The sequence below is a fragment of the Diabrotica undecimpunctata genome, chromosome 7, assembly GCF_040954645.1.
Source record: "Diabrotica undecimpunctata isolate CICGRU chromosome 7, icDiaUnde3, whole genome shotgun sequence".
NCBI classification, from domain to species: Eukaryota; Metazoa; Arthropoda; class Insecta; order Coleoptera; family Chrysomelidae; genus Diabrotica; species Diabrotica undecimpunctata.
In genome coordinates, this window is record NC_092809.1 from 13,993,111 (window position 1) to 14,005,593 (window position 12,483).

General features: G+C 35.9%; 1 protein-coding gene across 1 annotated transcript in view; it reads left to right on the forward strand.

The window, feature by feature from the left end:
• Nucleotides 1–12,483, forward strand: part of LOC140446278 (uncharacterized) — a 167,067-nt gene that overhangs the window by 63,283 nt on the left and 91,301 nt on the right. Inside the window, exons 8-9 of the mRNA XM_072538816.1 lie at nucleotides 5,850–6,023; nucleotides 6,647–6,826. Coding sequence (XP_072394917.1) covers nucleotides 5,850–6,023; nucleotides 6,647–6,826 — 354 coding nt within the window. The remainder of the gene's footprint in view (nucleotides 1–5,849; nucleotides 6,024–6,646; nucleotides 6,827–12,483) is intronic.

Below are 12,483 nucleotides of genomic sequence, written 5' to 3' on the forward strand. Positions count from 1 at the left end.
CGGTTCCTGGTTGGCCATTCTCCTAATAGTCTCGTTGCTTAATCTATCCCATTTTGTCTTTCCAGCTATCCTTCTTAGATGTCTCATCTCCATTGCGTTTATCCTGCTCTTATGTTTTTCCAGAATTGTCCAGTTTTTACTTGCATAGAGCACAGTCGGTATCACTATTGTGTTATATATTTTTATTCTTGTTTCTCGTGAAGTTCTCTTTTTCCCATTAGTGGGGCTAACGCATAATATAACTTGTTTGATTTCTTTGCTCTATTTGTTATTTCCCAGTCTATTTTTCCATCATTAGTTATTATACTTCCCAGGTATTTGTAAGTTGTTAATATTTCCAATTCTGAGTTTTTACATTTTATCTTTATTTGATTATCTTCATTATCTCCTTTGCCGCTGATTATCATTATCTTACTTTTTTCCTCGTTTATCTCCATTTTAAGTTCTTCTATTTGTTCTACCCATATATCCATTAGTTTCTGCATTTTATTCTCGGAATCTGCTATTAGTACTATGTCGTCTGCATACATTAAGGACTCTATTGTTACCGGTTGTAATCTGCGGTAACCTATTATTGTCTGTAGTTGATTAGTTCTGACTCTAGTGTTTCTTATTAATTCGTTCATTACTATTATGAATAGCAAAGGGCTGAGACTATCTCCTTGTTTAATACCTCTCTTCCAATTAAATGCTTCCGATCTTTCCCCTGTTATTTGTACCCTTCCTTTTACCTCTTTGTAAGTACTTTCTATAATTTTTATCAATGCATTAGGTACGTTAATTGTCCTCAAGCATTTCCCTATAATATGTCTTTCTATCGTGTCAAATGCTGCTCTTAGGTCTATGAATGCTAATACTAGTTTTTCCCCGTATCTATGCTTCTTTCTATTAGGTTTCTAATGTTATATATGTTGTCATTTGTCTGTCTTCCCGGTCTAAATGCCATTTGTTCTTCTCCCAATACCATTTCTACTTCTTGTCTCAGTCTCTTCTCTATTATTTTCGTATATATTTTAAAGCACACCGATGACAGACATATTGCCCTATAGTTGTCGCAGTTTACATGTTCTCCTTTTTTGTATATTGGCACGATGATATTGTTTTGCCAGTCTTTAGGGATTGTTTGTTTTTCCCACGCCTCTTTATATATTTTCCATAGCCAGTTTATTCCTTCTTCTCCCATGTATTTTACCATTTCCGGTTCAATTTCATCATCTCCACCTGCCTTGCCTATTTTTATATTTGATAATCCTTCTATTACTTCTTCTCTACTTATTTGCTCTGGCTCTGTGTTTTCTTCGCCTTCATTGATTATATTGTCTTCCTTTATCACTTCGGTATCAAATTTTTTCTCATAATATTCTTTCCATACCCTAGCTATTTGTTCTGGGCTTATTTGTATTTGGTTTGAAGTATCTCTTACTGCGTTTATTTCCTTTCGTTTTCCCTGCCTTATGTGTCGTATTGTCGTCCAAAAGTTTCTATTATTTGTTATATATTCTTCCTGAAGTTCTTCTCCAAATTCTTTCCATGTTTTTGTTTTTGCTTGTGTGACTGTCTTTTTTGCCAATCGTCTCTGCCTATATTATTTTTCTTTATCTTCTTCTAATCCCGTTTCGAGGTATTTTTTCCATGCTATTTTCTTCTTTTTTATTTCTGTCTTCACTTCTTTATTCCACCACCTTGTCCTTTTTAACTGTTTATTATATTTTTTGATTCCACACACTTCAGTTGCTGTTGTCTTTAATACTTCACTGTATGTATTCCATCTTTCTTCCATTGTCCATGTTTCTTTTTGGCGCTCTATTTGTCTCAGTCTTTTGTTAGTTTCCTCCGTGTAAAATTCTCGCACACTTTTTATCTTTAGTTTGTTTACATTTACTTTCTTGTACTCTTTTCTTTCCACTTCCTCCATTTTTTCATCCTCCAGTTTTGCAGTGACCATCCTGTGTTGTGTAGACAGTTCGGGTTCCTTTTCCGTTAAGATGTTTTTTATATTTTGTTCTAGGTTTCTCGTATAGACTATATAGTCGATTAAGCTTTTCGCATTTCTCTCTTCAGCCACAAATGTATATTTGTCGTTAATGGTTTGTTCACTGAATGTGTTTCCTATTATCAGGTCATTGGTTTGGCAGAATTCCAGCATTTTAATTCCATTTCTATTTAATGTTTCTTCCCCATATTGTCCAATGCATCCTAATCCCCTGTTAATATCCTTACCTACTCTTGAATTCCAATCGCCTAAGATTACTATTTTTTCTCTTGTCTCTCTTAATTTGTCTAATGCGTTTTGGAGTTCGTTGTAGAATTCTATCATTATCTCTTCTTCATTACCTTCTGTTGGTCCGTATATTTGTATTATTCCTATCTTGTCTTTTAGTTCTATTTGGGCTGTGATTATTCTAGATGATACTGCTTCGTAGTTTGTTATTCTTGATTCTATTCTTTTATTAACTATTATACCGACTCCTTCTTTTGCTCTGTGACCCTGTGGTACTCCAGAATAATATAGACTATATTTCTCATTGATATTGATGTGTCCTTTCCCTATCTTTTTTGTCTCGCTTATTCCCATTAATTGTACGTTCATTTTTTCCATTTCTTCCGTAGCTTCTATTTCCTTGCCGGTCAGAGATGTCACATTCCATGTCGCTATTCCTATATGATTTGTCTTGTTAAGATGTATTTCCTTATTACTGTATTCTTCTTCTCCATTATTGGTGTTTACGTTGATTTCATGCTCCCTGGTTTTTGTATTAACATTATATCCGTTATTTATTTCATTACCGTTTTTATTTCTAATGCTAATATTTAATTTTTCCCTACCTTCATTACTAATGCTATGCCCATTTTTGATATTCCCCCTAACTATAATATTATCACTACTGTTAGTAAGCCTTATACCCATATTCCTATCACAAGTCAAATTTCTAATGGCATACTTATCATTTACATTTCTAATCCTATTCCTATTACTACTTAAAACTAAACATTTATCATCATTGTCCGGATAATTTTGTAATTCTTCTTTCTCTATTCGTTGCTTGACCTCTCCTTGGTTCCTTTTATGTTGCTCTGGTAGTTTTTTGAACTCTCTATTTCCACTACTTTTTCTTTTTTATAGCACCATCTCCATTCCTTGCCATCTACTGTGATTTTATTGTATCCTATTTTGACCATTTTTCCATTTTCCCTCATTTCTCTTGCTTTATCTCTTAAAGCTTTCATTTTCTCTCTCTCTCCTTTTGTGAGATCCTCTGTAATCCATTTGAAATAAATTCAAAACCCTAATTAAACAAAATTCAAGGCTTCGTTCTCATCTCGTTATCGATAATGCAATCATATCAAACCCATTAGACAAAGCTGAAGCTTTCAAAAATACATTTCAGGCAACATTTATCACACCAGATAACCCAAACTCCCAAAAAACTCCCAGAGAGTATAATCCCGCTGCTTACTAATATTATCAATGCATGCCTTCTACTGTGTTACTTTCCTACTCCTTGGAAATTGGCCACTACAATCATGATCCCTAAACTAAGGATACTCCTTAGTTTTTCTAAGGAACTTTTCTAAGGATTTCTCTACTGAACACTCTAGGTAAAGTCTACGAGAGAATCTTAAAGGAGAAACTTGTATAATTCCTAGACGTAAACAATATCATTCAGAAATTCCAATTCGGATTCAGAACTAAACACTCCTCTTAAAATACATTGACAGAAGCAGCAAACTTCATCTCACGCTTAATTAATAAAAAGGCAAAATAAAAAAGGTCCCTTTCCAAAAACCATCCACTCATATCTCTTCAATCGGACAATAAGCTGGAGTACCTCGAGGCTCAATTTTAGCACCAATCCTATATACAGTTTACAACAGCGACCTCCCCCGCCCCTATGATCAAAATAAAACTACCCTCCTCTATGCCGACGATTCAGCACTGCTCGCCTCAGACACAGTAGACAAAACTGCTCTGTATTCAGTAGGTCTTAAGGCCAACTTGGCAAAATCGTCAAATGGTGCAACAAATGGAGAATCACTTTTAAGTCAACCAAGCCACAAGCCATCCTCTTCAGATGTCCAAGAACTCTACGGATCTAGACTCCCGTTCCAGAGATCAGTGAACTACTTGGGCGTTCAATTTCAAAGGAACTTCAATTGGGAGACTGAACTTAATTTCACTCTAAACAGAATGCGAAGAAGGACTGGACTCGTGAAAGCCCTATCAGACAAACCTTGGGAGATATATAGAGCAAGACTCTCCTTCACACCTACACAACTTACATCAGACCTATTATTGAGTACAGGGCCGTTCTTTTTTCCTTACTGAACATTCGCCAAACGAATGCCATTCTTCTTCTTGTGCCGCTCCTATTGGAGGTTGGAAATCATTAAGGCTATCCTGACCTTGTTTAATTGTTGCATTATGGCTACTGAACTTTCTCTTGAGACAGATCATGAGAAGGTGTACTGATTTTTCGTCGGCACTCATCCGCCAACTGGCGAACATATCAATTATTGAAAGCAGAATACAAACTCTCAGCAAGAGATACGTCCTTCGCACCATAGCAAACTCCAATATCAGAGCAAACGAGGTTTTAAAAACTTCTTGCCACCGCCTAGGACACATACTCACTAGGCACCCCACTAGGAAAGTTCCCTTCCTCCAGGCCAAACTTCTTAACTTGGCTGGAAACGAATTTCCTGATGAGTACTTCAACATCCTAGAAGCAACGCCAATACGATATCGTAGATGGTAACAATCTACATGACAAAATGCTCAATCGAAAAGAGCCGTTCCTATAGTATAGCTGGTAACTCGCGAAAGGTACCCCCTTAGAAGAGCGTGGCATAGCTATCAACTTGTCTCAACACCAACACCACCACGCACCACAAAACATAAAACAATACACACACTTATATCTGTTTTTTATTGCTTTTTAGCAAGCCACTCGTCTATCCATCTCCGCAAAACAAAAACAACTGCAATCACAGACTGACGTCTGCTCTTACCATCTTCCTCCCTGGCAAGGGAGCTCACACTTTGAAGAGGCGTCGGACGTGGTCGTGTTTGGTCTCGTTCGATCTTTTTTTTTTTTCTTCTTTTAGTACCCTGTCCGATTATGGAACGTTGGCGATCATATGGGCAATAATACCTTTGTTTGCGGCAACTAGAATTAGATTGTCGGATGTCGCTTGATACCACTCTCGGAGATTTTGGAGCCAGGATGTTCTTCTTTGGCCTATGCCTCTTCTTCCGGCGATCTTGCCCTATATTATGAGGTGTAGAAGGTTATACCTCTCTGGATGTCTCATTACATGGCCGAAATATTGTAACTTTCGAATTTTTATTGTTTTTGTTATTTCTGAGCTCTTTTTTATTCGGTGTAAAATTATTTCATTTGTTATTCGATCAACCCAACTTATCCGCAATATTCGTCGGTAAATCCACATATCAAAAGCCTCCAAGTTTTGTTCATTAGTATTGCTATAAGAGTCCAGCTCTTCATGCTATACAGCAATGTGGAGAATATGTAGCAGCGTATTAATCTGATTTTAATGTAATATCTCTATTAATCAGAATTTTCTGTAGTTTATAGAAGGCAGCTCTGACTGTTTCAATGCGAATTCAAAATACTAAACATAAGAAATTTAAATCTGGAATACAAAATGCAAAATACTATTTAAGATTTCAAAATTGCAACCCCGCCCCTTCCTCTCCACCTCACGGAATAGGATACTGCGGTCATTCGATAGATTTTTAAAAAATATTGAACATATGTTTTACAGTTTTTCGATCCGATGTAAATTTTGTTGATGAAATTTTTATGATTATATTTTTATATTTGTAGGAGGCTCAGCTCATCAATTACCTACCCACTATACTCACTGCCGGTCTTCCTCCACAAAACGAAGAAGTTCGAATGCATCAGATATTGGCTCAAGATCCAGACAACGGAGAAGAGACTGCAATCCAGCCAGACATAAACTGGAAAGGGCTATCAGTTCAGACTCAAGACTTACAGGTAAATTACGATTTTTATTTAAATTTGTTTCTCAGTTAGGAAATATTAAAGGAATTTCGCTGTTGAATTTAAATCTTCAGCAGTGTCTGTTTTCTGAACTGTGGCTATGTCAATGTTGTTTTCTGCAAGAAGCTTGTTGATGTATTCGCTTTTGCTTCATCTAATGCCTTCGATGTTTATTTGGCATTCTCGGTTCTAGATTGGTGCATCACGAGAGGACGAGTGGACACCTCTAAGAAGGAACCATATACGAATATCATTCTTCCTCAATATTCATAATAGATAACGGTTCCAGGCTAGTCAATTAGGTTATTAATCAAGTTATACAATTATCTATATTTTTTATCTCTCTTAGGTCGCCGACGAATATTTTAATCTGAAGCCCTAAACTGCCTTTCGATAGATTAAGAAAATGGTTTTTAAACAGGGAGTAAAGTGGTAAAATGCAGATTATAAAAAAAGCCTAATCGAAACATCTTCACCCTATATAAATATCCTATTTACAATGTCAATAATAATTGTATCCCAGAATAGGCATAGGATATTATACTCGCTTTAAATGCTATAAGCAGTATTTATTTGATAATATGTTTCTGTTTAATAAAACTTGATTTCTATTCTAGGGACTGCCTTAAGATACCATCAGCACACTCCTCAAAGGACTCCGCACATAACTCCTGAGGTCAGCCCGCAGATAACTCCACAGCCTACTCGCGCTCAAAATTCTTTGGAGACTGATCCGGATAGAGCCGGTTCTGATACGGACGTTAGATTTTCTCAGCACAGTGTACATTTTAGTAATAGTCCACAAAAATAAGACGGCAATGAACCCCTAGAGTAGATTAAAGCCGTGATATTTGTGAAAAGTTTAAATATATTACTTATAATGATACAAAACATGATGGAAAAAATGGTCATCTACAATGACCATTTTTAAGATGTTTCAAGCTATGTGCAAGATCTATTTGTATATAGATATCTAAACAAGATTATCTTGAGTTGATTTAAAAAATATATAAGCTCTTTTTCAAGGCAATTATATTTCATCATCACTTTATTGACACATTTAATAAGTTAGCGGTTCATACGAAAGATTAAGAATCATCCGCAAAGCATATAGAGAGCAAACACTCCAAGAAGAAGAATTTAATATTATTTTTAAACAATGTTTTTTATGTCATGTAAATATTCAAAGAAATATTATAATTAAACTTTCCACGAAATACAAAGGCAATAAAGGTTGTAACTTTGACAATGTTACCATTGTGTATGACTGATGTTATCTTAAGGATAAGTAGAGAAACCAAATATCTTTAATATTCGTATATTCTTAGGTGACTAAAATATTGTAATTGTTATCGCACATGCAAAATGAATTAATCACCCAAATGCTGTATCCTCAAAATCTAATGTTTAAAGCATATAAGCAAGCAATAAAAATAATATAGATTGCAGCAATACCTTGAAAAAAGTGTTAAACTATTTAGAAATATTATTTTTCTTTAAGGCAGGTTTATACGTATCCAGTAATTGGCGCAAGTCGTATTGGCACAGCAACGCTGGCATGGTAGTGGTATCATGTAAACACTTGTTTGCGCCAGTTCAGCGCTGCCTCGAATATAGAGCTATGAAATGGAAACTGCTAAGATATTAATAAATAAAAAATTACCCGAAAACTAAGCGAAACATGTGTTAAAGTTGCAAGTTTATAGAGATCAACAATGTTTATGGGATATTCGATATGAAGTGTATAAAAACAAACAAATGCGCCCATCAGCGCTAAGAAGGAATAGAAGAGAAGAAATTGTTTTAATGCTGCATAAATTGTCCTGTACACTTTTTTGTATAAATTTTGAGATAGGTAGGTTTGGACACACAGTACAAGAGACTCAGGCTTCGGTAAGACATTCCAGTAGCTAAGTAAGTCGATGGTAAGCCAGGTTTATCCAATAATTGGCATGCCTGTGCTTGACTAGGACAGCGCTGGCAGACACGTTTATACGTATCGAGAAGCTGGCGCCAGTTTCACTGACACTCCAGTTCCTACTACTGACGTCAGTCATTTTTTGTACTCTTCACAGTTACGCCAGCGACTAAAATACGTGCTATGATTACACGTGTTTACAACCACTGGTGCGGGGTTAGAGGGGACGCGGACGAGGGTCACCGGCATAAAAAATAGACCAGCTCTCTATTAGAAAAAGCCCGGGACTCGCGCAAAAAAGTGTTAACATGATGCCACTACTATGCCAGCGCTGTCGTACCAATGCGATTGGTGCCAGTTACTGGATAAGTGTAAGCCGGCCTTTACTTCAAGTTTGATTTTTGCCGATAAGACCTCTCTCATGACGGTATGTTAATACTGAAGTGCGATCTTCTACTCTTAGTTGTTGTAACAACAAAGACTGACCCATTTTCTTATTCACAATCGTTTTTTTCTTTACCACTTCTTCTTCCAACGTATTAAACAGCTTCTTCAACTGCTTTTGCTCTAACTTTATTTTTGTTAAAGTATTACGACACTGACAATGACAACTACCGACTGACTTTACCAAGTAGGAACTGGCATGCCAGTGAGACTGGCACCAGCTACTGGAATACGCGTAAACGTGCCAGTTCAGCGCTGTCCTAGTCAAGCACTGGCATGCCAGTAAGACTGGTGCCAGTTACTGGATACTTGTAAACCTGGCTTAAGTAATACTAAATAAAGTCAAGTTAAGATGTTCCTCACATTCACTTGTCCAATTAAAATCCTATTTCATGCCGTTTCGTCATTAGATTTTTCTTGTCGTTATACTTTTTCGTTACTAGTTTTTTTTTGTTTTTTGCGTCTCTTCCTTTTCCCATTTCCTCTCTAAATCTCTCAACTCCTTCTGTGTTTTGGCTTCAGACTGTGTTAGTCACTCTCTATGAAAAATTGCGTTTCTCTTAATATTTTTTTATTCTTTATAATAAGTTATTTATCCTTCACTCAATATATACTGGAGATAATAATTCAAACTGATAATACAGTAAACATACCTGCATTTCAAATATACCAATTCCTGTTTACAACAACATTAATTATAATTTCAAGAAGTTTAAATGTCACAAATACTTTTATGGGCATGAAAAATTCAGGGAAATTATATCAAAGAATCAATAGAGGATAAAATCAATATTGCGTGGGATTTGTATTAAATTTTAATTTTCCTAAAATTAAAACTAAATTGGGAACTTATAAACTGATAAGGTTAGTGTATTTTCGCTTAAAAATGCTTAATACTGGTGAAAAAATTTGTCATTAAATTATTTTTTCTTGAAATTTAGTAAATGATAAATAATAAAGCTATTAATTTATTATCTGTGTGTGAATTTTCTTTTAAGCGCCTTCGTGGGTCTTCGCTGCTCGTGCGATTTGCCTCCACCTACTTCGGCCAATCTTATCTTTTCTCCAGTTGTCGATTCCTATGACGTGCAAATCTTTTAGACAGAGTTTAGGTCAGCCCATGGCTCTATGAGTCTCCTGCTGATCAAATTTTCCTGTCATATCTGTTTGATGAGCCGTTAGTCATCGGCTCTATGCACATGTCCTGCCACCTCAGTGTCTAAGCTTTAACGTTGTTGATGGTGTGGTTAATTATACAAGGTTTCCAGTTCTTCATTTGTTCGAATGCAATAGTTTGAGCTATATATTTTTTACAGTATTTTGTGTATACCTGCAGGCAACAACCACTGTCAGATTACATACTAACAGTAATCGCATAAAAATAGAACGGGGGTTAGACAAGGAGACCCAATGTCACCTAAACTTTTTAATACGGTGCTAGAACATGCTTTTAAGAATTTGGATTGGATGACAAAGGGAATAAAAATAGATGGAGAATATCTAAACAACTTACGTTTCGCCGATGATATACTTATAATAGCTGAAGATCTAGGTATGGCAAGAGAGATGGTACAGGAACTCGTTGTGGCTACAGAAAGTGTAGGTTTAAATATAAATATCTCGAAAACAAAAATCATGACCAATTTGGTACCCAACCAGAACATCAGTATTGGTGGGAAAGAAATAGAATTCGTAGATAGATATAAATACGTGGGACATCAAATTATGATTGGCAGGGATAACCAGACTCATGAACTGAAGAGAAGAATCGGCCTTGGGTGGGCAGCATTTGGAAAACTGAGAGAAACTTTTAAAAGTGAGCTGCCCACATGCCTAAAGAGAAAGGTATTTGATCAGTGCGTCCTCCCAGTCTTGACGTACGGAGCAGAAACACTTACCTTAACAAAAGCAGCAGCTACCAAACTGAGAGTCACGCAGAAAAGAATGGAGCTGTCCATGTTAGGAGTAACTCTGCGAGACAGAATAACCAACGAAGACATCAGGAGAAGAACCGGAGTGACTGAAATCTTCGAGAAGATAGCCAGACTAAAATGGAGATGGGCAGGACACATAGCCAGAATGACAGATGGGCGATGGACAAAGAGGTTATTGGAATGGAGGCCAAGGGAAGACAAGAGAAGCGTCGGTCGACCACCTACAAGATGGACTGACGATTTAAGAAGGCTCAATAAAAACTGGATGAGAGCGGCGCAAGATAGACGGGGTTGGAAACATGAGGAAGAGGCCTATGTTCAGCAGTGGACTCTTGAGGCTGGATGATAATGATTTGTGTAACTCCTTAACAACTCCTTAACAATAGTTAGTTTTGTTTTGTTATAGTCCAGGTTTCTGCGCCTTATGTTACGACCGGTCCAATCACCGTTCTGTATATTTGGATCTTCTATGATTTCGACAGCATCTGTGACTTCAGTATATCTTGTAATGTATGGAAATCTGTGACCTTTCTGGACGTTGTCGTGAGTTATATTGACATCTAGATACTGGAATTCTTTGACACTTTCGAAATTGTAGGTGTCCATAGTTATATTTTACCCTTAGTATCCAAACTACTTAAACTAGTAATTCACTATTTATTTCTAAACTATTCATGTATGGAAATTCCAATCTTACGCTGTATTTTATACATAATACTCGACATATAAATCATATATTACCACTGCAATAAAATTCAGAATGTTTTGCATGTGCAGTATATTACAGCAGAATTGTCTGATATCATCGACATAGTAGATATTAATATATAGCATTTTCAAAAGTCGCATACAATAAATACTTTAAAGAAATATACGAAATATATTATTTTTGTCAATTTGAAGAAATGCAAGTCGTTTAATAATGTTTAAGTAAGAAGCCCTTAAAAAGATTACTAGTTTGAATAAAACTTTTTAAAACACTTTATCTTTATAACTGTGGTACACTGGGACAAGTTCTTAATGTGTGTTTTGTTTCATGGCACTGGAACTAAGCCAATTAGCCAGTACGAGCCATTTGTATTATTAAAAATTTATTGTTTTTATATTGAATATTGTCACTGGTTCTATTTCTGTTGCATTTATGTTTTTGCTTAAATATATTCTTGCTGATAATCATGCTCTGTTTTCGATAGTAGAGCTTTTTCGATATCTGCCATTCCCTTTTGATACCGTAGCCACTATGGTCTCATTTTAGCCAGAATATCCGGGTAATTGATTATTTAAAACGTTTTTCTGTAGCTAAAGTAATAAAATACTAAAGTAGTAAATTTTAAAGCACATATTATAGGATAAATAGCGGTTCCCTTTTATCCATCCATCACGAAAGAAAACTGTGTGTGGCATTTTTTACGTGTGACTCTTATTCGCATAAATTCTACTGCATATAACGTTCAACAACATCTTAAGAACACACAATAATTAAGTATATTATCGAATAACCAATATGGCATCCTTACTGTTTAATTTATACAATGAGGCAGCCCTCTAAAATTGGAAAAACCACTGCCAGAGAATGAGAATCCCCATAGGAAATGACATACTCCCTGAATTTTGCGGATGACCAATTCGTCCTAGCTCAAGATTTTTATGGTCTAGAATTTATGATAAAGCGTCTATACAGGGAAGATGTAAAATGCGGGTTACAAGTCAGCATGAAGAAAACAGAATATTTAGTTATCAATTCAGATGTAAAGTTTGAAGTGTTGATAGACCAGGACATAGAAATCAAACAAGTGGAAAAATTTAAATATTTAGGTGCACTCATTGATAAGAACGGATTGGGAGAAACACCGAATTAATCAGGGACGTAAAATTGTAGGATGTCTGAACTTCTTATGGTAGGATTGCAATATTTCCAAAAGGAACAAAAAAAGAATAGGGCAAACCACGGTTGAATCAGTTCTTTGTTATGGCTCTGAAGTATGGACAATCAATGCAGACCTGAAGAGACGATTGTTGGCAGTTGAAATGGATTATTTGAGAAGAAGTGCTAGAACATTAAGGCTGGAAAGGAAGACCAACGAATCTATAAGAAATAACATAAATGCTACAGAAACGGTCATTGATAGAATAGAAAGAAGAGGTTTAAAATGGTTTG